Here is a 22,885-nt window from a genome sequence, read left to right as displayed (position 1 = left end):
TTTTCTATCTCTCTCCTCTCCCCTTTTTCCTAATATATATATACATATATATATCTACTGAGAACACATGGAACATGAAGGTAGTCAGCGTTCTGACCTGAGGAATAGGGTGCCTATTCCATCGTGTCCCCGATCAGGACGATAAATCACCTGGAGTAACAGGGTTAATTGTCAGGTCTGAGGGATACGAGTAATTCTTTATACGAACAACGAACATTTGCCTACGTGCAATATCTGGTACGTAAAGCAAGATTTAGATCCAAGCTTTCCTCGCGCAGTCCTCTACCGGATCCACCGTAGGCGACATCTGGTGAAGGTTTGTGCTAATGCGAAGTGACGGTAAATATAGCTTCCGGGAAACTTGGTACCTCATATGGGCTAGTCCGTAAATCGTCCCAACACGGACTCTGGAAGAAGAGACGACAAAAAATAACCATGCATTTTTCGTATTAGTGAAACCAAATTCTAATCATGCTCAGTGGGCGTTAATGCTCGGGGCAGTAGGTTGAAACTCTTTTCCCCTATACAGCGTTGTGGTACTTCCACGCTTAGAAGTCCTCTACGGAGGGGACAAACGTATTGGTTCAGCGCCTAAGTCAAAGGTTCGCTCTTGCGTGGTCATAACATATGCCCATATAAATTTAGCTGGAGCTCGAGCGCCTTTGTACGCTTCACCAACGTCTAGTTTTCTTTTTGAAGTCTCTTGAGCTGCTGCTGGAAAGCTTGGTTCTGCTCCCGAAGCCTGAACACCAGCTGCTGCAGCTGCATGCAGCGGGTCTGGGGCGTCAGGCGCTCCGACAGTCGGCGTGGCATCTTGTTCTCTTGGCGAAGCAAGTCCATGATGATCGAGACCATGTAGTCAATGAGAAAGATGGCAGCTTGAACAATTTGTTCCTTGGACCCCGGTAGGCCCTTGGAAGGGTTCCAACCAGCTTGCTCCAGGAAGTAATCATGAATGCGGCTGTCCAGCTCACGGTGCAGCTGGCTGAGGTTCTTTCGTCGGTTGCCCTCCGCAATTCTGTGCCTTTCTCTCTGGTTGTCTAAACCCGCTGGAGCCATGCTGGCCTTGCGCTTCCGCCCGCACTGCTGCTGCAACGGCGGCTTGCGGTTGATGTTCACGGGGGCGATGAGGCTTAGAAATGGAGGAGAGGAAAGATCTTGCGGCCACATGAACGCCTCCTGAGACTCGTCAGGTTCCGGCAAGGAACTCTCCGCTGAGCTTGCCGATGATTCAATGGCCACAACACGCTCTTCCGCTCCCGACCATGTTGATCTCACGGGGCAAGTGTGCTGAGTTCTTGCAGCGCTGGTGGCATTGGCGATGGCATTGGATGGATCTAAGGGTCCGCGGGGCAAGGGCTCCACGCATGGGAGCGGGGGCAGGCGACGATCTTCTCTCGTATTTGTCATACTAGGCAGGTTGGACAGGAAGCGTACACTGTAAGAAGCGTGAAACGTCAGAAGCTGCATCTGTTAGTGAGGTTCGCAGGCAACTTACGGGACGGCACAACGTCCAGAGATGCCGTCAGCTATTGAGCACACGTCTTCGTACATTACGGTGCTATTAATTCTTGCGTGTAAACTTGAAGATGGGGTGTATTGCAGCCTCAGCTATAAGTCAGATGCTTGGTTATGTGCAGAAAGGAAAGTGTGTCTCCGATATGTACGTCTGCACCGGCGCGGATGGTTTGGCCTGATACAACCACGTACACCACCGGAGAGCAAGGATATAATTCAGAAAGGTAGATGACTGTAGCGGCGAGACTATAATGGTCACAATGGCGCTGATACAATCAAAAGGATGACACGGTAAACATGGAAGAGACTTGATAGGACTGAGTGGTCTTTCACTCTCAATTTATATCATTTTGTTTATCTACCTTTATTTTTATTCATATTTCTTATTCTCGTGACTTCCCCCTTTTCTATGCTTATGTCCTCGCTTTATCTACGTAGTACTAGCCGTCACTTCCATCTAAACTTTGACCTTCTGTGCTCCTACCTCTTGTTGCTGTCACCTTCACTGCTCCATCATCATACCTCCCGATTGAGGACACGCCGGACTGTATAGACGGCCTTCAGCATAGTTCAACCGGTCATCGAATAGTAGTCTGCCTCCAAAGCTTCATCACAGTGGGGCCAGCTTTCGAGATGGGGAATAGTCGCGAGGCCAGGACTGAATCGACGAATCAACGTGCCATGATCTCGCAAGAGAGTCAGATGCGGGATCGCGGCCACTTAATTCGTCACTGCCGCAGTGGTTTGCGATCTACACGGGTTAAAAAGCATCCACCCTCCTTGCATCACGATTATCAATAGTCTCCTTGGGTTAACACCCATGGGCGAGCACTCAATCTCCACCTCGGATCCTGGCCAAGGCATCGCTGTATCCACGAAACCTACGGCATCGAGGCCTATCATGTCACCGTCCGATATGAAGGTCAATGCGGGATCTTGAAACGCCGATTATTGCCCCGGGCGAATCAGATCGAAACTAATAGCACGAAGCAAGGGTATCTTAGTAGGAAGCCGACAGTCCTTAACACTTTGGGAGGGATCTCTGGAGAAACAATGGGCAGAAGCATCTGTCACAAGCCACCACACTTCTGTCCTGTCTTTGCCGGTTATTGAAATGTCACCTGAGTACCTACAGCAGCATCATTGTGTTCATGAGAACCTCGTTTGACTATGCTGTGATGTCATACAATGCTCATGCCTCTAACAGCGCGTCTGTATCAGAAAAGATCACCTGGGCACATTCAGCACCAACAAAGACCAGTCATTTTATCACCAATGCCGCGAATAGCGAGGTTATGTCTCTTATGCTTGACGTTGACGCAGACAAGGATATTGGCTGTGTTCCAAGACCAATTCCGTAGTGGACCAGGGGGTGGAAGAAGTGAAGACGTAATCGGACAAGGTAACTTAATTTGATACAGTTATCCGTTGAATCATGAATGGTATCGTGCGGATTTAAAACAGCTAAAGAAACACATAGGTTGGGGGCATGGATTGCTTCCTAGACCAGATTTGCCTTTTCTTCGCGTTCTTAATCCCAAACAAGATCTCCATTTCCTTCAGTCATCAGCGAAAGATTTCTGGAATAGTCCGCCACTTGAAATGGGAGTCTTCCCAATCTCCACCCTGTCGAGGAGGAAAACTCTAGCTAACAATGGCACTGGGCTAGTCAGCCTTTAGAGTTGCTTGGGATTCCAGGGTCGCATCTCTTACGGATAGGACGGCTCGCCAGCCTACAGCGGGACGGCCTTCCGACTCGCATGCGGCCCCGTGTCTCCATTAGTGCCTTGGAATCTCATGCTACAGTAACAGCAGCCCAGGGAACAGCATCAGCTTTGCGCTTTCGGGAATGGATTCTTGGCAACTCCCATTGTAGCGTATTCGCATTGGTAGGTTCCACCCGGTCTCGCAACCGACCAGTCCTGACAGTGAGATGCTGCTGGTCGTCCGCCATGTATTGGTTCCGTCAGCCACCAGTGCTCCGCCGTGAGCTGCCCAGTGTTACAAGGCTATGCCTATTCTGATTGAGCAAACCCCTATCCCTCTGCTAGGCATGTGGGATTGCCACCGGTAGGGGCCCGCCAGGGCACCATCGGGTTTTCGTGCGGGCGGCGAGGAAAGTCATCAGGACGTTACATACAACCTAGGGAGACAGAACATCCGGTCCATTTTCTTTTGCGCCACTCAGCGAAAAGGCGATAGCCCAGCGTAATGTAAAAGTTGTCTCATAAGTCCGCCGCACATCATAACAAGGAGATCCCCAAGGACGATTTCGGCAAGTCCTCGATTGAGGATTCCGCGCAATGTCAAATCCACACATTGCAAGATTCTATGCTTATAGACGAGAATTACGAACCCCTGTATTGTTATTTGTTGTCAGTACTCCACCTTCATTCCTTTCCATCAGTGATGTGAAAGACGTTCATTATGGGTGACCAATCCCAAATGATTGGCAAGGAAGAGAGGAACAGACTTCTAAGCTATAACAGTACGCTTTCTACTTACTATCATGTTATTCTAAAGATCCTCCGTTATCCATCTCATATTTACCCCCTGCCAGTCACTTCTAACCTCGTAAGCATCGCTCGCAAAAAATGTCACTATCGATCAATGCAGCCGCGTGAACAGCAGCAGCCATTACATTCATGTACTTGGGGGCTGCTGGAAGCTATGGTGAGAGCAGCCATGGCAGGTTCGAAACATATCATCCGAAGCAGCTAGTGCTACAGCAACACCACAACCTCGACATAAGTGATGGACACTCGGAGCAGGGGGCATGTCTGGTGCTTTTGTTCCACACCGGCCACATTCAGGCGTCACCAGGTTTCCACCAGTCCTCTCCGAGGTCTAACCTGCTCACTCGGGGCCAGCCGTCTAGCTCGGGCCAGGGCGTTGGATTGAAATCGACATAGTTGTCGTCGGTTGCAGAGTCCTTGAAGTGTCTGCGGCAGAACCCGCATCGATCCTGCATGATTCTGTGACCACACTCCTCCTTCGATCCTCTGAAATTCAAGCCACGCCTTGTAGAGGGATTGGTAGCATCGCGCGCTGGTCACACGCCAATAACGGTGATTTCTTGTTCTCCTGGACGGTGCCCTTGAGGCTGCAGCTGACTATATCCGAGAAGACCGTGGGGAAGGAATAATGGGAATGGTCGAGCTACAGATCAGCGGTCGCGGGAGTTTGTTCTACAACCCAATATATATTCACTTGAAGCTTGTGAAACGGTAGCACCACCATGATCTAGATATTTGAACTTGTAACAGTCCTGGCAATCTTGCGGGTTACGGACCATTGATGTGAACCGTGCGGATGTCGGGACATACCTCGCCGGCTAACCCCATTCATTATTCAATCGTTTGAGTCGAGCATGTCACTTACTAAACGTTTCAGGGCCAGAAGATAAGAAGACCCGTTTTGTACAATCGGTATTTCCTTATATGGGGCTAGCACAGTGGTCTCTGTGCCCTTCCTCCTGTTCTTCATCCCATATGACGCTCAAAGTGAATAGACGGAAAGTGTAGCCCTCCATCAGCCCGGTTCTTGCAGCCGGACGTGTAGCAGATCAGAAATGGATATCGGAGAATCAAGTAGTCTCGGCCTATTCCACGAATGACAAGGAAGGATAGTGCTCCACGGGTTACGGAACTCATCCAGAGCGGCAAAGAAGCCCCCACTTGAGGCGCGGCTGGACTTTCTCTTGTGTCTCCCACATCATGACTTCCATCCCACGTTATTGAACCTCTATCCGGCCACAATCATCTAGTAACAATACTGTATCTCCTGTCCAAGAGAGCAGCATATCCGCGGACATCGCAAGTAGCACTTTATCTACAGAATCGTCTAAACATAGCGATACCGTCTTGCTCAACGGCACCCCCCGATACCGCCACCGCCCGTGGTTCTCCGACGAGCCCAACCCTCGTCAATGCGTCTGGTCAGGAACCACACAGATGTTGGATTTGCTATACAAATGAGACGGAGGCTATCCCTTCAATTCACAATGGTGCTCACCGTGTCCTTGTGCCTTGACCGCGCACGAAGCTTGCTTCCTTGACTGGTTGGCGGATTTCGAGAAACCCCAATCGCGGAGGCGTGACGGTTATGACGCAAAGATGTTGTGCCCGCAATGCAAGACCGAGATTGTCTTTTCCCGTCTCCGAAGCTATATTATGGATGTTGTGCGGCGGGTTGAGCGCTTCGCTGACCGCATGGTCCTCCCCGGAGTGGTTTTCACACTGGGGGCAACCCTCTGGGCGGGGTGCCGCGCGCATGGAGTATACTCAATGTAATGTGTCTTGGGACCGACGAAGCTCGACAGATTCTGGAGGGAACAGCAGATGGAAGATGGAATCCTGGGCTCAGCCTGGAGTTGCCCCTCATCCCGCTCGTGTAGATCTTCTCACGCACACGGTACGCACTCGGTCTTCTGCCCGCCATCCCCGTGATGGGTTTCGTCGCACATCGAGCAGGACAGGCGCTGGAGTTGAATCTTTGGCCACCCAGTGCGGCAGTCACGTTAGCCGCTCTTCCGTACCTGAAAAGCTTCTACGACAGTATCTACGAGCGAATGTTCGGCAAGTTGGAGCGAAGATGGATTGCGGAGGTGCAGCCGCACCAGTTGGATACAAATGATGGTAATGCGCTGCCCGTGCATCCTGAGCCAGACCGACCCAATGACGACAACAGGGTTCTGATGACTATCAACTCGGAAGGCAACACTTGGCAATCTGGCGGATATTGTCCTCGGAGCGCTCGCGCTCCCAGCCATATCTGCCTCGATGGGCGGACTGCTAACGTACATTTTGCCCAATTCTGCCGTGATTGTGTTGAGCAGATGTTCCTCGGGCGCAATCAAAGACGAAGAATTGCATCCTCCTCTATGTTGTGGTGAGGCCGTGCCACCTGGGGTTGCTTTAAGGGTTCTGAACTAAGAGTAGCTTCGAGGTTCTAGTGAAAGGGCGGTTGAATGGACTGCTAAAGATCGATCGCACATACTGCGCGGAGCCGACATGTTCGAAGCTGATTCCTCCATTTGCCAAACAGAATGAGTTGGGTATTTGTGCAAGCTGTAAGTAAGAAACACAGTTGACTTGCTATTTTCCTGCACATCCCCGAGCTGACTGCCCGTTGGATGAGATACTTCACCGTATCTTGGAGATGGGTGATGACGCGAACTGGATAAGACGCTTCCACTCCGTTGAACTATGGTTGAACGCCAACACGGCTGCAACCGTATAACGTGCCAATACGTGAGTACCATATCTCATTGGAAGCATGCAGTTGTCCAGTGTGGCAAGAGAACAGACTTATGGGCATGGCAAACCAAGCCGTTGACGAGGAGCTTCCTCCAAAGGCAAACGTTGAAGAGCATCAGAACACTTTGGACTGTATAGCCGAGGGCCTCCGACAACAGACCATGGACATCGCGGGCACCATGTAGGTTTCAATGAAGTCACGCCAAGCCCGAACCCGACTGAGCCATATGCCTCTCAACGCCCGTACAGCCGGCCTGAAAGCAAACGTTTATCCTATCGCGCGTGGCAACCTTAATCTTCTCTTTCCAGCTCCGCCCCAACTTACCATTGTAGTCTGGCCACCATTTGGGTAGATTCTGTACATCCTGAGCACCATACATGCTAATAGCCTCCGACAAGTGCCGGCGATTGAACACCTCATAAGATCCTCCACGCTCAGCCGCGAACAGCCGTCGCCCATTGTTATTTTTTCTAGAGACGCGGCATAATATATACTGCGCCTCTACCCCTGTAATCAATCCGTTGTCTTTAGTTTACGATAAGGTCCTGTGATGTTCGGCAAGGTTTGCAGTTGTTTCCGTTCTTGGCTGACTGAGACGGGTACTGGGTTTAATTCGAGACTCAACTAACCGAGCTGATCCATAATCGCATCACAATTGGTATGACTCCGTGCTACCCGGTCAACAGAAACTATTCTGCAATGCGGGTTTCATTATCTTCCGCCTACCGAGGAACATTTTGAACTCTTGTATAACATCCGACAATCGTCGTGTTTGGGCACGATGATTGAATCCAAAACTGGAGGGAATGCCTTGAGATTGACTGACACCGCAAGACGGATGTACGAAACAAACACCATATAGCGAAAGTTCTCCAAAGTTCCATAAAGAGCGCTCTGAAATCACAGCATCCTCAATTTAATACCCTGCACCATGTAGTTATCAATAAAACAGGAAGAGGACTGTGAATCTGGGCAGCGCAAAGGAACGTAGAACCCAACGAGATGATCGCGATTATCTGGACGAGCGAAACAGCCGGGGAGATTCTTCTTGCAAACTGGACAACATGGTTCGCAATGTCGGTTTCTTAGATACTCATAGGCCAATTGAGGATTTCCCAGGGCGTTGGAGAGCGCGGAATCGTGGAAGAATCTGCTGAAACAATCATAGCAATAAACGTGACCACATCCTAACGCAAGGTCTACCACTTTACAAAAGCATATCTTGCATTCATAATGCTCCTCAAGAGAGCGGCCTGTACACTTTCAGTAACAATATACACCAGAGAAGGTGGGGAAATCATTGCTTACCGCCGGTGCCGCACTCCTTTTGCTGGCAGCTGTTCGAAACAGCATCTATAAAATTTGTTGTATGACTGGCCACCGTTGTTGTAGCATCGAGGACAATCGGGTTATCTCATTGAGGATCAGAGCAGCTATTGAAATCATAGTAAAGCCGAATCTTACCGATACTATCTCCTAGACGGTGCGAGCCATGTGAGAAACTATTGGAGTTCCTCTCCACGTTACTGGAAGTACCAGTTTCAATAGAGTTCCCTGCAGATGGGCTCCGTAGACGTGCCAAGGAAATACCGCCATCATCCTCCTCGTCACTTGTTACAGGGGGAGGGTTTGGGGACGTTGGCAGTAATCCTAGTTCCGCGGCACTCTGAGGGTGGCCGGCGGGCAAAGCCCGGAGGTCGCTAAGGACAGGAACGGCCAGGCTCGAGAAAGGGGGCATATGTGGTTCAAAGTGGCAGTAGATAATAAAGAGAGATGGTGAAACAGATCAGGCAAGAAGACTATGCAATCTGCAGCGTATAAGTTGTTGGTTGAGTTGGGGGACCGGGCAGGCTTTATATGTCTGCCAATACTCCAAGTTAGTCTTAGACTGGGAGAACGACAATGCTGAATCTGCTTCACAGGGAGCCAATACCGGCTGGGAATGATGCCTGTGGGCAAAGTGCCCGTAGCGCCTCGACCTGGCTGACCTATGACAATTCTTCAGGGGTAATTCGGCTCTCCAGCTCATAAGGTCGAGGATTTGTTTGCTCGTAGCACGTGTAAAGCGAAATGGCTCAGGCGTTGACCGGTGTCTGGCCTTGACGGTCTGGTGAACCGCGCAATCGTTCCCGGGACGGCCACTCACCCCAGGATGACGGTCAAGACTCCTCGGAACACTTGCTGCGCTCCGGAGACACCGTTTGGCAGTCCTCGGAGCACGGTATCTCCCACGTTTTACGTCTTTTGTCGGGAGAGGTGATTTGCTACGAACTTTCCCGCCAATGAGTTGCTATAAGAAGCGGCGTCTCTGTCAGGCTCTCTGCATACATAGGTTTTTTGCACAGTTTCAAAACGTCCTTATCGTTGACTCGAAGATCTGCCCTATTCGCCAAAGAAACCCACACTTCCTGACATTCCACGCCTATCCATATATCTGCGTCCTAAGTCTGAGCTTTTCAGACAGCATATCATGCTACTCGACCTCCCCAATGAAATCCTTTTGTGCATTGCTGAAAGTTTTGACCGGTCCCGCGACATCTTGTCGTTTGCCCGAGTTGCCAGACGAACGTCTCACCTGCTGCTCCCGTTCCTCTACAAATTCAATATTGGAAAGCAACACAGCTCGGCATTATGCTGGGCTACCCAGCATAATGTCTCGCGGTTGGCAGAACGACTTGTTCGAGAGTACCATGGCAATGTGAACGCTGTCCATAACGGCAACACTCCGCTCCTCTACGCCGCCTCGAATGGCTCAATCAAAGTTGTTGATGCTCTCCTCGCTAGCCAGCAGACCCAAATTAACTGGCGCAATGCAGAGGGTCAATCTGCCCTCTGGTGTGCCGCATGGTACGGATATATTGACATTGTTAAGCGATTATTGCAGCAACACCACATTCAAGTCAATATTGCTGATCGAACACGGGGGACAACGCCTCTGGCAGTGGCTGTAATACGGGGACATGCTGAGACTGTGGAGTCTCTCTTGACAATTCGGCGAGTCAATGTTAACATAAGGGACCGGCGTGGCTGGACTCCGGTTTTTCATGCTCTCTCCCGTGCCATTTCCTACGGGGACCGGAGCATCTTAGAGATGATTCTGACAAGGCCAAACGCGGATCTTTTGCATCAGGATGAAGAAGGCCGTACACCACTTATATATGCGGTGCAGCATAACGAAGCAAGCCTCACGGTGATGCTCTTGCGCCATCCGACATCCCGCACCGAGCCTCGGGATTTCCACGGTCGGACGGCTCTTTGGTACGCCGTACAACAAGGAAACACAGACATTATCCAGCTTCTCTTGGACAGCGGCGCGGATATCGCTGTCCTAGACGACTATGGAGAGACCCCACTCCATAAGTCCATTAAGGACGGAAACCTGTCCGCAACCCGGTTGTTGCTGAGAGATCCTACGGTATGGACCCCCGTGTTCGCGCTGCATGCGGTCAATAACGTGCTGCCACCCCTGTGCATGGCGGCTGATCGGGGAAGCATAGAGATGGTGCGCTTGCTTGTGGAATGTGGCTGGTACGTGAATGAAGTGGATGTAGAAGGGCGAACGCCATTACACTGCGCCGCAGAGAATGGAGACGACCCAGTCGTCCAGGTACTACTGACGAACGAGCAGCTCGACGTAAACGCACGAGACCACCGGAAGTCGACCGCCTTGCACGAAGCCGCCTGGAAAGGGCATTTGGCAGTGGCCGATCTACTCCTGACTAAGCCCAACATTGATATCAACGTCGAGGATAGGTACGGCTGCACCCCGCTGTGGTATGCCACGCGACACGGTCACCACAACGTGGCTTTGAGGTTACTGGAAGAGTCAAACGTCATCGTCAATGCTGTGTGTCGATTTCAGATTCAGCCTGAGAAATCAACATCGCTCCATCATGTGGTTGACTGCGGATCAACGCAGCTCGTGCAGCGGTTGTTGGCCCAGACAGCTCTGACCCCCAACATAACCGACCACTACGGCCGCAGTCCATTGGGTTGTGCGTCGCACGCAGGTAACTTGCCAATGGTGGAGCTCCTGCTGGGTCGATCTGACGTGCAGGTGAATGCAGCAGATCAAAACGAACAGCCACCACTGTGGTCAGCTGCTTTGCAAGGACATATCCAGGTCGTCGAGCGCCTGCTGCAGTGTGGAGATATTGATGTCAATCAGGGATGGGGGCCTTACTCGTCTCCGCTCCTGGCCGCAATTACGCGCGGTCATTCCGATGTAGCCATGCGGTTGCTGAATTGCGTCCCGCGGCTGGATGTCAATGTCCGGACCTACCTAGGGGATTCCGCTCTCTCCCTGGCCGCCCACCAAGGATATACGGACGTGGTTGCGCGTTTGTTAAAAATTTGGCAGACTGACCGGAATGGCGCCGACAGGTGGGGACGCACTGCGTTATGGTGGGCGGCCCAGGCGGGTCAGGCTCTAGTCGTGCAGCAGCTACTGGAGGACGACCGGGTTCTAATCAACGTGGTGGATAACGATGGGGTAGATGCTATGCATGCTGCGCGTAGCCATTATCATTTTGACGTTGCTCGGCTGATTCAGACTCATTGCTCTATGCGATACAGTAACTGGACAGGCGGTGGCCCCCACAGCTTGAGGACTAGGAGCTAGAGCATTTAGGGCCTTGCCAGAAACCTTCCTTCCGCGGATTCGTACCAGCGGAGGGCCTTTGTCGAAGCCAATGCTCGGCTCATTGCTTGTCCTGAGATTGTCGGCCGTGCGGTCACTCGGTCCACTGTGCGATTATATTTGGATTGTTGCTACCAAATCTTGTCTCCCTTCACCAACGAACCGTCAACGGCGCTAGATGGCTCTTGTATTCTGATGTCACTACCGAAATGAGCATATGAGTTTTAAATATGAGAGCGCACAGTATATGTCCTTATCCATAGATTGCTAGGGTACTGTGCAGTTTTACTATATAATAGGTTTCTTTGCTTCTTATTTCCTTCACAATTTCTGAGAGTATCGAGCAGGTTTCTCTGGAATGCAAGCCACTGTTTCCTCGCTTGGCTTCGTCCATGTGCATTGAATGTCATTGGTCGAACCCTGACAGAAACGTAATCAGAGAAAGCAACGCCGACAGCTTCGCAGACTTGGGAACAATCTTCTGCATTGCGAACAGGCGTCGTCAATAATTGGCCCCTGCCAGCGGAATGACTCAGCGAATAACCTGCTTACTACCTAGAGAAACTCCTTCCACCTTAAGGTACTCTTGTACTTTCTCATCTTGAGCGAGTCGACAGCGGCACGCAGGTCAGTCGCAATTGCTATGGCTGTGTCCACGCCCTGACCTGGTACACACTGTCCCCTGTGTAGGTTGTTCAGCCTGTGGAGTATGTGCGGAATCAGATCCTGCAGATCCTTCACGAAAAAGTAGCACGAGCGGTAGTACGTGTTTTGGCCTTGTTGTTGACCGATCAGTCTGACAAGCTTGAGGATTTCATCCATTGTCACGGACCGTTGTATTATAAAGCAGTTTGCACGACACTCGCGTCTGGACGATAGTTATGTACAGTAGAACAAGTACCAGCAGGCAAGGGAAGAAAACTCCGTCACTGACTGACCATCACGGTTGGAAAATGCCGGAAAATGAGCGTCTTTAAGAGAACCATGTACTATTTGATGCGACGATATACAGGCTAGATGTAAATTCCCACTCGTAGCACTCTAGGGGGTTGGGGGGCTGGGTGGTAGGGCTGGCAATTAGTACACGCAATGTACCTTTTCTCATCCCTGAGCGGTCAGTTTGGTGACTACCAGGAAACCACCCGCAGCTGTTATAAATTCCCCAGACCGCAAATTATAGAGCAACCATACGGTTGCTTCTGAGATTGACCATGTGCTAAATACTAGCTCACCTTACTTTCATGATGGCGGGCACTTGGTATTCTAGCATTTCGACCCTTTGACCCGCGGATTACAGGGATATTCGCATCAATTTGAAGTGGGTGGCAGATGGTGGATTACAACGGAGTCAGCTACACTGGTCGACCCTCGTATGAACTGCATTTGACCGGAAGGCACTAATTAGCAGGGGGCTCGCAGTCGCACAAGAAAGTCCGTTTTAACGCCAAACCCTGAATGCCCGCGAGGTACCCCTCCAGAAACGTTCTGGTGTCATTCATACAATGCTTCTGTGCTGGCATATAAACAATGACCTGTGTCCTATCTCCCACGGTATTGCATAATCTGCATTCCCAGCGTCAGTTGGCACTCGCCAATCAAGGTCGCGTCACCAGCTGCTTCTTGACTTTGTGTAGATGGCCCCTTCTCAGAGCCGCGTTAAGCAGGAACAACTTCGAAAACGCCGCAATAACCTGCTACGGCGGATTAATGATTTTTGGCGGCTGTACGCCATCCGCAGCTGGGTCATTCTGGAAATGCCGAACCGCCGGATTTACACCTATCAGTCCCATCCTCATCTTCCCGCACCGACTGCTGAGGAATTGGTAAGCCGTGTTGCTCTAAATATTTGCCTTGGGCTCTGACAAGTCCAGGAGGACTGGCCCCAACCAGTCACTCACAGAACTCCTGCTGATTATACTACACAACCGACGACTAACGTGGAGATTCCACAACCACCCACGTTCAACATCCTAGGACGCCAGTACGACGGCTGGGATTCTGTTTTCAGCAAATGTGGAGTATATTAGTTAGAGCCATAATACCAATAGAGCTTCTATTTATCAGACATGCCATTCAAACTCGCAGGCAGGGATATGGGAGGTGTAGAGAAGATTCTGTGACAAGTGACTAGAAGCACCGGGGGCACTCCAAAAGAAGTAGACGTCTCGTAGGCCTGATGGCTGGCAGAATATTAACGAGTATAATGAACTCAGACGACGACTAGTCCATGTACACACACACAATTCATTAACGCCCGGCGGCTCAGCCGAAAGGGCAACTATCACCAATTTATCAACACGAAGTCTAATGTACACCTGCGGTATCTCCTTCGAGCCCATACATAGTTCCTTTTAGTATATGTCCTCTCAGCTGTCACTATCGTAGAAATCCCTGTGGGTTAGTATATTTGTTAGTAGACTGGCTTGAAGGCGCTTCTTCAAGTGTTCAACATCCTATCCTCGGCAGTTGAAGCGCATCTACCATCTGTGGCACAGGGTGGTTGGTGTAGGTTAGTTAGGGGAAGGGTGTCAATGTCTTGGTTGACATGGTTAGGTGGCGTCGAGTCGGCCCGTGGCGATGGCAAATTGTATTGAGGCTCGTACTGCCTCCAAGTTCGGCGTCCATTGCTGATTATCCGAAGGCGATTTCCCGCCCAGGCAGAGGGAGAGATTGCCCCGCTGAGTTCGAGTACATTGTAGCAGTGCGATCCGTTGCGTAGTCCATTTCCGACACTGGAAGAGAAAATGCTCCACGGTTTCTCTTGCTTGTCCGCATGCACACTGGTCTGTCTGCGCGGCATTAATCCGGTAGAGATACCCATTTAATCTGGCCATGCCGGTCCGGAGTTGAGCCAGCACGGTCGCTTCTTTCCACGATAATCCATCATACAGCTGTCGGGTGTGCTTTCCTGGGAGTGCGGCATCCACTCGTTTGACGTGTCTTCCTACGTCCTCTGGCAAGGCTTTTGTGGTGACTGCTTGGGATCGTGCGAGATTCAACGTTGTTGACTTCATTCTGGGAACCTGTGCTTGTGGGATGGCGTCCTCGTGGGTTGCGGCTCGGGCCTGCTCCTTAGCTAGGCCCAGTAATATGTTGTCTTCGCTGGTAGGGACCCAACGAATCTTGATATGGTTTCCTTTTCTCCGCAGTCTGTTTATTAACTTATACGTCTGGCAGACGAACTCCTGGCCTGACTGTTGTCGAGGGTTCTGTAACGTGAGGGCTGCAGCTTTGTTGCTGGTGAGCAACCTGAGCCTGAAACCTTTCAGTCCCACCAGCCCGTTCAATGTATGAGCTATAGCCGCTAGCTCAGCGGAGAACGGATTCTGCTCTGATCTTGCGCCCAGTGTCATGGGAAAGGTCTTCAATTTCAGTTTCCGATATCGAGGTGGCTGCTTCTCGATCGCCACCCCAAATCCTACCATCCCGTTCCGTGCCGAGCTGCTGGTCGCGATCTGTATTGACCCACCTGGTACGGACTGTGGGTCCGGCATGGCTTCGCCATCGGTCTGCATCCGTGTCTCCCATGGTGCTAATGTAAACGGGTTAATAGTCTCCAGTGTTTCCATATCAATATTCTTCAGCGCGTCTGCCACCTGGTACAGCGGCGAACGGTGGAACCGTCTGAATTTCCTGATCCGAGCTGTAGTTCGGCGGAGCGGATTGGTATCCGGGAGCGTGTGGAGGTCGGTCCAAATTTTCACGGCCCGCCTCCAAAAACGGTGTTGCGCCGTGGCAATATGAGCCTCTGCCTCCGCGACGCTGGTTTTCAAGCCAGTCTATTAACAAATTTACTAACCCACAGGGATTCCTACGATATTGACAGCTGAGAGGACATATACTGAAAGGATCTATGTATGGGCTCGAAGGAGATACCGCAGATGTACATTATAATTCGTGTTGATAGTTTAGTGATAGTTGCCCTTTCGGCTAAGCCGCCGGGCGTTAATGAATTGTGTGTGTGTGTGTACAATGATGCATCTATTGGGAAAAAAGACTGTCACGGACCGATAATATTGTACTGCTTGACACGGAGTGCAACGCGAACGTGTCGTGTCACATATTTGATCCCGTGAAGAGGAAAGCAGTTTGATATAAGTTAGATCATCATTATGCGCTATACAGATCGGACCACTGGCGAGAGGAACAAGGTTGTGCCCGTCCTCGAGTCCCCAATGTTGGCATGGGGCCTAAATCGTGGTCATACATCCCGCACGAAGACCGCAGATGCAATTACATGTACTTTAGGGCAGCCGCTATCGAAATCTTGTTTCATTTATTCAAGCTCACACACTACGTACAAGCAGGAAGCGCATGATTGATTACAATTGATCGTCCAACTGTGTCTGTAGGTTGGCCACGCGTATGAGAGCGAAAATGATTTCCAGTTCTACGCAAACCCTGCCAGCACCCAAGTGATCGACACTTTCTGACAAGGGATTATTCCCCCGTGTTCAAGAATGATTGTCGGTCGACGTAGGCGTCCTGGTACGCATTTCCATCTCGTGCTCCTCCTCGACCTTCTTTAACAAGACGTATTTATACAGAACCGTCAGCGATAACGAAACTAAAAAGGCACTTCCGACCATCACCGTGGTGACCAGAGCCATGATAGACCAAGTGGCTGATTGCGCGGTGTATACATTGATCAATGTTGTAGCGAGGCCCGCAGCTGCATTCATCGCAACCGGCCTAAACTCCAATCAGCTTTCATACGAAACAATGGGTGTACAGATACATAGCTGGGTCTGCGTACATAAATACCCGACCGACGAGCCAAATGTAATTGCTGCGCCATGTCCAGCAAAGCCATGTCAGAAGCGTAGTCCCTACTGCGAAGAACACACAGGCAATCGCGAGGAGGGGCGGGTTCTGAATCTTATTCAACACGGCCTTGTTAGCACCGTTGCCAATGAGAGCCTGCTCGAGATTTTCCGACTTCTGCAAGGAAGTGAATGTTCCAGGAATCACTAGATATCCCGCAAGGAGCACCCAGTGTGCGACGCTGGCAATGATGTTGTAGACCCACGGCATATGGTCGACTTCCAACAGCATCTCTATATAGCGAGTGTGCCCGGCAATGGACGCCGGACTCGAGGCGGACACTGTGACTGAGTTTGCCCGAGACGGTGTGCGGGAGTTCATGGCCGCGAGAATCGTTAGCCGCTCCGAGACGTCGCACCCGGCATCACCGTATTTTAAATACCTTTGGAGGATACCTTCCCATATTACAGTTGAAGGCAGCATATGGTATAAGTGGACAAGACACGAAAGCGGCGGCATGGAGATATTGCTGCCGCGAGGGCTGACCGGCAGTGGCGTTGGAAATTAGCCAGACCGCCACATTCTTGCATTGGGTCCCAAAATCTACGATGATACAGTAGTCTTACTGTGGTGTGGGTGAATCCCTCATTTCCATGACTGCTTGCTTCAACACCCTGTATTCTACAATGAGAGGATAATTCGTATCCTCGAGTTCTAAAGTAAGAGTAGCCCAAGGGGTTGCGGACCGATGACCATGGCAGCCAGCTGAAAAGAACACGGGGACATGGCTAATATTGACAGATAGCGATAGTACGGTAGTCGTCTGCATAGCACCGCTAGGGACGAGGATTTAGTGGACTATTACTTAACGAACTTACTGATCCACAACATCATATTCTACTAGGTCTGTCAAGTTCGTACAGTACCAGTTTGATGGATGGCTCATGCGCGTGCAGGTTCGCAGTGAAGGCCGTACTCCTGCCGAGGTTAGACGATTCCGGGTTACCAGAATTGGTGGTAAATCTGTACCATAACTTGCAATATCCGTTATGACTCTGGTTCGAGTAGTCAACCGCATGTATAATAACTGCGACTCTGTGTTATGTACCAGGGTTGGGCAAGGACGGTGAAGCCAGTCAGGTTGAGCAACTGCCGCGTTCTCTGATGACAAGACACTTGCCTTCGCTAGAGCATGATGGTCCGGGGCGGCTACAATTTCGGTTAGAATCAACAGCTCCACATTCAAAATTGTCGAATCGTTTACTATGATGTATCTAAATTTGTATAGAGCTCTCGACGAACGAACGACAAGAACACGGAGCACGTCGTGCTCTCATCGCACTTCGTCTCTTATCATGGCCGCATCCACTTGCCATAAAGCACCATCTGACAAATGATGGCGCATTAGATGTGGTGAATGACCTTGTCTGAACGGTTGACGGTCCCGTTTAAACGGGCCCTTGTTGCTCTTTGCAGCTTCACCACCTCCGACCCCGCTCTGCCACCCTCCCATTTCCTCCCCAAGGTTGATATGTGAAGGAATCGCTTAACCCACGTGCTGAGATTACAAAAACTGTAACTTACCTCACGCTGCGGAGCTATCATCAGCCAGATACTATAAATAGAATTAATATCCATAATTAACATATCTGGAAGATATGGAAAACCAGGGACGTATATGCTCTCCAGCCAGCGACGGTACACGGGTAAAGGTGGTAGACATTCATGAGGGTATTGGGCATTTCAAAAGGGCCCCCTTTGATGACATTGGATTACAAGTTCAGGTGCAGCTCTGTAGGTCAACCACGCTGGGAAAAGCGGTTTTTCTGTTGATAGATGTTGCTGACCACCGAGCGCAGCTAATCCTGAGAATGCAGCGTTGCCGAATCTACCTGTTTCATCGTCGAAAATTGTCCGTGTTTACATTTAATCCTGCCTCACTAACTACGGCTGAAGGTGCCAAGAATAATGACCGTGCCATTCGGAAATTGACGATGCTAATCAAAGGCGAGATTAAGAAATGATGGTCCTCCGATTGAATAATTCCGAATATGTGGCGTACATCTCTCGGGATTTTTCGTAATTGCCGGAAAACTTATAAAGAGCGCATTTTCTTTTTCTCTTTTTCCCTTCTATCATCATCATCATCATCATCATCATGAAGCAGCAAACCCGCTCAGCGGATATCGCTCTCGAATTTGACCGGCTAAGGAATGATTACATCCTAGAGGCGGACAAGAATGCTTCGAAGTTCCTCGAAGAGGCACGTACATCGCTTGAATTGCTGCAAACGCTGAAAAGACGAGACACTTTCAAAAGATCCCTTCTTCATTATGCTGCCATGGGTAATTGTACCCACCTACTTCTTTACCTCCTACAACATAAGCTAAATATTGATTCGCGAGACATGCACGGCCGGACACCTCTTTCCTGGGCTGCTGAACACGGTTCACTGGCAGCTGCGGAAATATTGTTGGACCGCGGAGCAAACATCAATGCTATTGACTATGAAAATGGCACTCCATTGTCTTATCTTATTCACGCAGGTAACCCGAAAACGAAAACGGGCAACCTGAAAGCAACAGAAGCTTTTCTTAAGGAGAGAGGGGCGAAGTTGAATGGGAGTAGAAATGCTTTTAAAAGGGCTTGGGTTTGGATCTTGACATCTTCTCGACTGCTATCCTTTGTCCGCCCGAATGTCTGAGCCTACTATAGCTTGAGAAATGGGCAGGCCACAAAGCGGTTCAAAACCTTCGTCACATATAGCACATGGAATGTGATTGTTAAACACAGACGCACATATTTAATACTGTAACATCTCGCAGCTAAGCCGAAAGGGCAACTACCACTAAAGAAACACTTCTTTACATGTGCCTTCTTTCTTTAGAACCCCACACCAATCCACTCTTAGCTTATGTCGTCTCATCTGTCAATATCGGAGTGAGTTCTCGTGAGTTAGTCAATTCGTTACTGTAGTAGGCTGGTTTGGAGGCGCTTTTTCCAGTGATCATAATCATAACTTCAGTAGCTGAAGCCCGTCTACCGCATCCGCCATGAGGTGGTTGGTGTGAGTTAGGTCGGGAAGACTGGGTGGTTTGTATTTGTCTGCATGGTCAAATGGCGTCGAGTCGGCCTGTGGCGATGGCAAACTGTACGGAGGCCCGTACCGCTTCTAAGTTGGGAGTCCAGTGATGATGACCTGAAGGCGATTCTCTACTGATGAAGAAGGATATACTGCCTCGGTGGGTGTTGGTACATTTGCAGCGTTTCCATCCGGTGCGCCGCCCACTTCCGACATCGAAAGGGGAAGTGCTCTACAGTCCCTCTTGCTTGACTGCTTGCACATTGATCCGTCTGACCAAATAGGGACAGGCATGAGGACGGGTACTTAGGTCACCTTCTTCTTTGTGGCATATTGTTAAGCAATATTATCAGCGCTTACTGCAGCTGCTGGAGAGTTGATCATAATAATCTTCAGCCATCTGTTCTGAGGACGGTAGTGTAGTGGACCTCTGGCACACTGACTAATGCATTCTTTCGAGGAGCGCTCTGTTATGACATCAGCCGTCGTACGCGCTTTGAGAATCTTTACACGAGCTGCCTGCAACCCTAGTCCAAAAGCCTCCATAATACAACTGCATATTTTATGCTACTGCATTGCCATCCACCTATGTTGTAAACGGCGTCGCAAGCTTCGCTAGTGGCCTTGCCCTGGCAAGAGTGCCCTCGCGCCGAACTTGGACTTCGTGGAAAATGGTTTCGTTCACCAACTCTACCAGTAACTTCAGGCTTCCCTCCTCGGTCACTTGTCCAAAAAAGGCGTGCTTTCTGGTCAGCAGCCACATCGTACGACGAAGCTGGATTATGAACCAACTTACCGACAATAGATTATCCAGGCACCGCGCAGAGTTGCTCTTGGCCAGCGCTGATTTAAAGCGTTGCATCTCCTGGCTCCAGGTAAATTTGGAGCCATTTTTTTTGCATGATCTTATCGATAATCGACCGGAGAGCATTAAAAGTAGAAGCCATTGCGTCGATACGGGAAGGGTCGACTTGGTCGATTTGGCGACTGTTCTCAGTACCCGCTATACCTCACTTGATGTCAGTGTTGTACAGTCTGCAGTTGGGACAAACGTACCGATCTTTATTTCACCCTCTTCGGTGAACAAGATATCTCGAGGAGTGAGGCTGGCTAGCTCCCTCGAATGGCCGCGTAAGAACTGAAGGCATTTTAAAACCTGTGAACTGGGTATGAACATCGTGCATCTAGTAGAAAGGGAACGGCACCCACGGGCCACAAGATCTGGGCCACTTCACTTTCGGCGATGTGGCAACTCAACGCTAAAGCCTCGTGGAGAGTGCACTCAAATGGCTCCCACACAAGAAGATATCGTTCTGCGTACTGGAACACATCTAGAAGGCGTGGGATGCTGCGATAAGCGAGCCGATCGTTCATCTGGACACACATCTCTATCGCCGATCGCTCCACAGCCTGCATTTGGATGTGGACTAAGTTGGCCTTATTCTTTCGATGCCTAGCCAGCACCATAATTCGCCCATAGTCGATGCCTGCACAAGGTTCGTACATTTCCCACGAGTTTCGTGCTAGGATTTCACGGGGAGCCGGACTGGGAGTCAACTGCTGTGGCGGGGGATAGTTCAGCCGTGCCAGGAACGTCTCTATTTGCGGCTGGCATGGCTGGCCCAAGTGGAAGTCAGTGATACAAGCGCCTGTTCTTGTGTCCAGATACTTTCTGAGATGACCTCCCACGTCGCTGAGGAGTATGCTCACTGAATTCTGTATGGTAGACAATGTAAGGTAAATCGTGCAATTATCTGGTCTACCTACAGCCGCCACAGGCATTCCTTTGGTTAAAATGACCGCAAAGGCTAATACAACAAGGCCACGTGAAGGAAGAACTTTCTGACAGTCGTTTGGGAGAAGAATCGTAAAGGATGGCCGGAAGCTGATCGCTACGTCAGGGAAAGTGTACCGCATTTCTAAGAATGGACATGCCAGTCCTCAAGAAGCCCGGCCTTGATCTGTTCGGCCCGGTCTTGATATGTTCGACGTCAAAGGCTTGCTAATTCACCGGCTTGATCAACAGCTTGTAGAGTATAACCGGGGACTTGCATTGGATTTGGGGGCTTCTAGGTCGGCTATCTTGGCCGATGAGGATGGTGCGCATGGTGTGGTTTGTGAGGTCCTCGACCCCGTCTTTTATTCGATTCATCTGAATGATCCCCTAGTGAACGTTGCGTCAAGAGAATCCCAACTCACGCCTCATAGCAAGCTTGGTAGCTTCGCAACACGGATGGTTCGATGTGCTAGAACGGACTTCCTGGAATTGGTCAGCCCCCTCTATCTAGAAGTTGTCGTTGCATTGCCATACCAGCTGACCGTTCCACGACTCCGAATTCCTCCGAATTCCTTTGGTGGATTACAAGTTCCCAAATCTACATATGGTCTGTCAATCCCAACCACCCGGTCTGTTCTCAAGGGTTGGGCCATGCGTGTGCTCACCATGGCGGTGGATAATTCCCATATAGTCATAACTATGGGAAGAAGCATGACTGAATCTGAGAGTAGAATTCTGTATACTTTCACCAGCTGCTGTCCTCGGTAAAATGGAGCAAGGAACAATTAAGGAAGAATGCCATGCTCTCCATATATGATGCCCAATTCGTTCTTTGGCAAATGCGCAACCTACACCGTCTATAATTCTGAAAGGAGATCAGGTTCTGTTGCGTGAGAAGTGATCAGTATGTCCACACTCGTTGCACTCTGGTCAATTTGGTCGACATTCCCGACAACCCCACTTTTGGTAGGGTTGGATTGGAAATAGGTTTTTGTTGTTGGGGTGGAATGCTGCTGGCGCGACGAATTCTCATGGGTCATATCGGCCCGGAAAAATGGATGCCCGGCACGGCCATGCTCGACATTGAATCAAGCATCGGAGCAAAATTATCAACCTGCTGACCTGGTTTTGATAAGCGATCCCTTAGAGTGGGCAATATATTCAATTTTGGCGTGCCTGTCGATTCTCTAAGTGTCTCGCGGAGTTATCAGAAGCCGGTTGTGCCGGACACGCTGGAGTAGCTAGTATTGGTCATGTTACATATATATAATTATAAAGAAACATTGGCCATTCAAGTACGAAATGTATAGACCGTTGATGCGCATGATTACAATCGCGAGCGACGAGGCTCACACTTGTAGTAGACTACGTTAATAGTATATATAAATTTCAGTATACCAATGTGTTGGCTTCTTTTACGCCATAAGCCCAGTGGTCGAAACCCGAGAACATAATATTTCTTCGGTGCGCATTCGGACTCCCCAGGCGGGCTTCAAATTGAACCCCTGGACAGCTTCCTCAATACGGAACAATACGCCGCAGTCAAATCACGCTCGCGTTAGCCGCGACATTGATTGCTCATACTCCGAGTTAGTAGAATCCTCACAGCTTATCAACGAGAAATGCAAAAGAGAAGATTTGCTGTTTCATGGGAGCTCTGCGGGCTCACACTCCGTACCCTGCCTTTCTCTGTAGTGAAATACTGTAACCATCAAACTCTTCACCGTCCTGGTAGATCCTCTCTGCCTAAGACTAGATACACATCTGCAACTCTATGGGCTGTGCGCATCATCAACATATATATCAAGAAGACAGCTTTGTAGATTTCTTTGTGACATCAATTACA

At 50.1% G+C, this 22,885-nt stretch overlaps 6 protein-coding genes across 6 annotated transcripts; 3 read left to right on the top strand and 3 right to left on the bottom strand.

Annotated features, from left to right (window-relative positions):
• Nucleotides 1-681: 681 nt before the first annotated feature.
• On the bottom strand, nucleotides 682-1,470 carry AKAW2_50289S (uncharacterized protein; the record flags this gene model as incomplete). Its single annotated transcript, XM_041690090.1, has 1 exon — nucleotides 682-1,470. The coding sequence occupies one exon, from the start codon at nucleotides 1,468-1,470 to the stop codon at nucleotides 682-684; it is 789 nt and encodes a 262-aa protein (XP_041543710.1).
• Nucleotides 1,471-5,965: 4,495 nt separating this feature from the next.
• On the top strand, nucleotides 5,966-6,569 carry AKAW2_50288A (uncharacterized protein; the record flags this gene model as incomplete). Its single annotated transcript, XM_041690088.1, has 2 exons — nucleotides 5,966-6,408; nucleotides 6,473-6,569. The coding sequence occupies 2 exons, from the start codon at nucleotides 5,966-5,968 to the stop codon at nucleotides 6,567-6,569; spliced, it is 540 nt and encodes a 179-aa protein (XP_041543709.1).
• A 2,678-nt stretch (nucleotides 6,570-9,247) lies between these two features.
• On the top strand, nucleotides 9,248-11,398 carry AKAW2_50287A (ankyrin repeat domain-containing protein; the record flags this gene model as incomplete). Its single annotated transcript, XM_041690087.1, has 1 exon — nucleotides 9,248-11,398. One exon carries the CDS (start codon nucleotides 9,248-9,250, stop codon nucleotides 11,396-11,398), a length of 2,151 nt encoding a protein of 716 aa, XP_041543708.1.
• Nucleotides 11,399-15,870: 4,472 nt separating this feature from the next.
• Nucleotides 15,871-16,663, bottom strand: AKAW2_50286S (uncharacterized protein; the record flags this gene model as incomplete). Its single annotated transcript, XM_041690086.1, has 2 exons — nucleotides 15,871-16,108; nucleotides 16,173-16,663. 2 exons carry the CDS (start codon nucleotides 16,661-16,663, stop codon nucleotides 15,871-15,873), a joined length of 729 nt encoding a protein of 242 aa, XP_041543707.1.
• Nucleotides 16,664-18,338: 1,675 nt separating this feature from the next.
• AKAW2_50285A (ankyrin repeat domain-containing protein) lies at nucleotides 18,339-18,884 on the top strand (the record flags this gene model as incomplete). The annotated part of the gene is made up of 1 exon (XM_041690085.1): nucleotides 18,339-18,884. The coding sequence occupies one exon, from the start codon at nucleotides 18,339-18,341 to the stop codon at nucleotides 18,882-18,884; it is 546 nt and encodes a 181-aa protein (XP_041543706.1).
• Nucleotides 18,885-19,848: 964 nt separating this feature from the next.
• AKAW2_50284S (uncharacterized protein) lies at nucleotides 19,849-20,678 on the bottom strand (the record flags this gene model as incomplete). The annotated part of the gene is made up of 4 exons (XM_041690084.1): nucleotides 19,849-20,004; nucleotides 20,059-20,249; nucleotides 20,319-20,418; nucleotides 20,472-20,678. The coding sequence occupies 4 exons, from the start codon at nucleotides 20,676-20,678 to the stop codon at nucleotides 19,849-19,851; spliced, it is 654 nt and encodes a 217-aa protein (XP_041543705.1).
• Nucleotides 20,679-22,885: the final 2,207 nt, after the last annotated feature.

Source organism: Aspergillus luchuensis, chromosome 5 (genome assembly GCF_016861625.1).
Source record: "Aspergillus luchuensis IFO 4308 DNA, chromosome 5, nearly complete sequence".
Taxonomy (NCBI): Eukaryota; Fungi; Ascomycota; class Eurotiomycetes; order Eurotiales; family Aspergillaceae; genus Aspergillus; species Aspergillus luchuensis.
The sequence above is the reverse complement of the archived record's forward strand: the minus strand, read 5'-3'. Positions and strand labels throughout refer to the sequence as shown.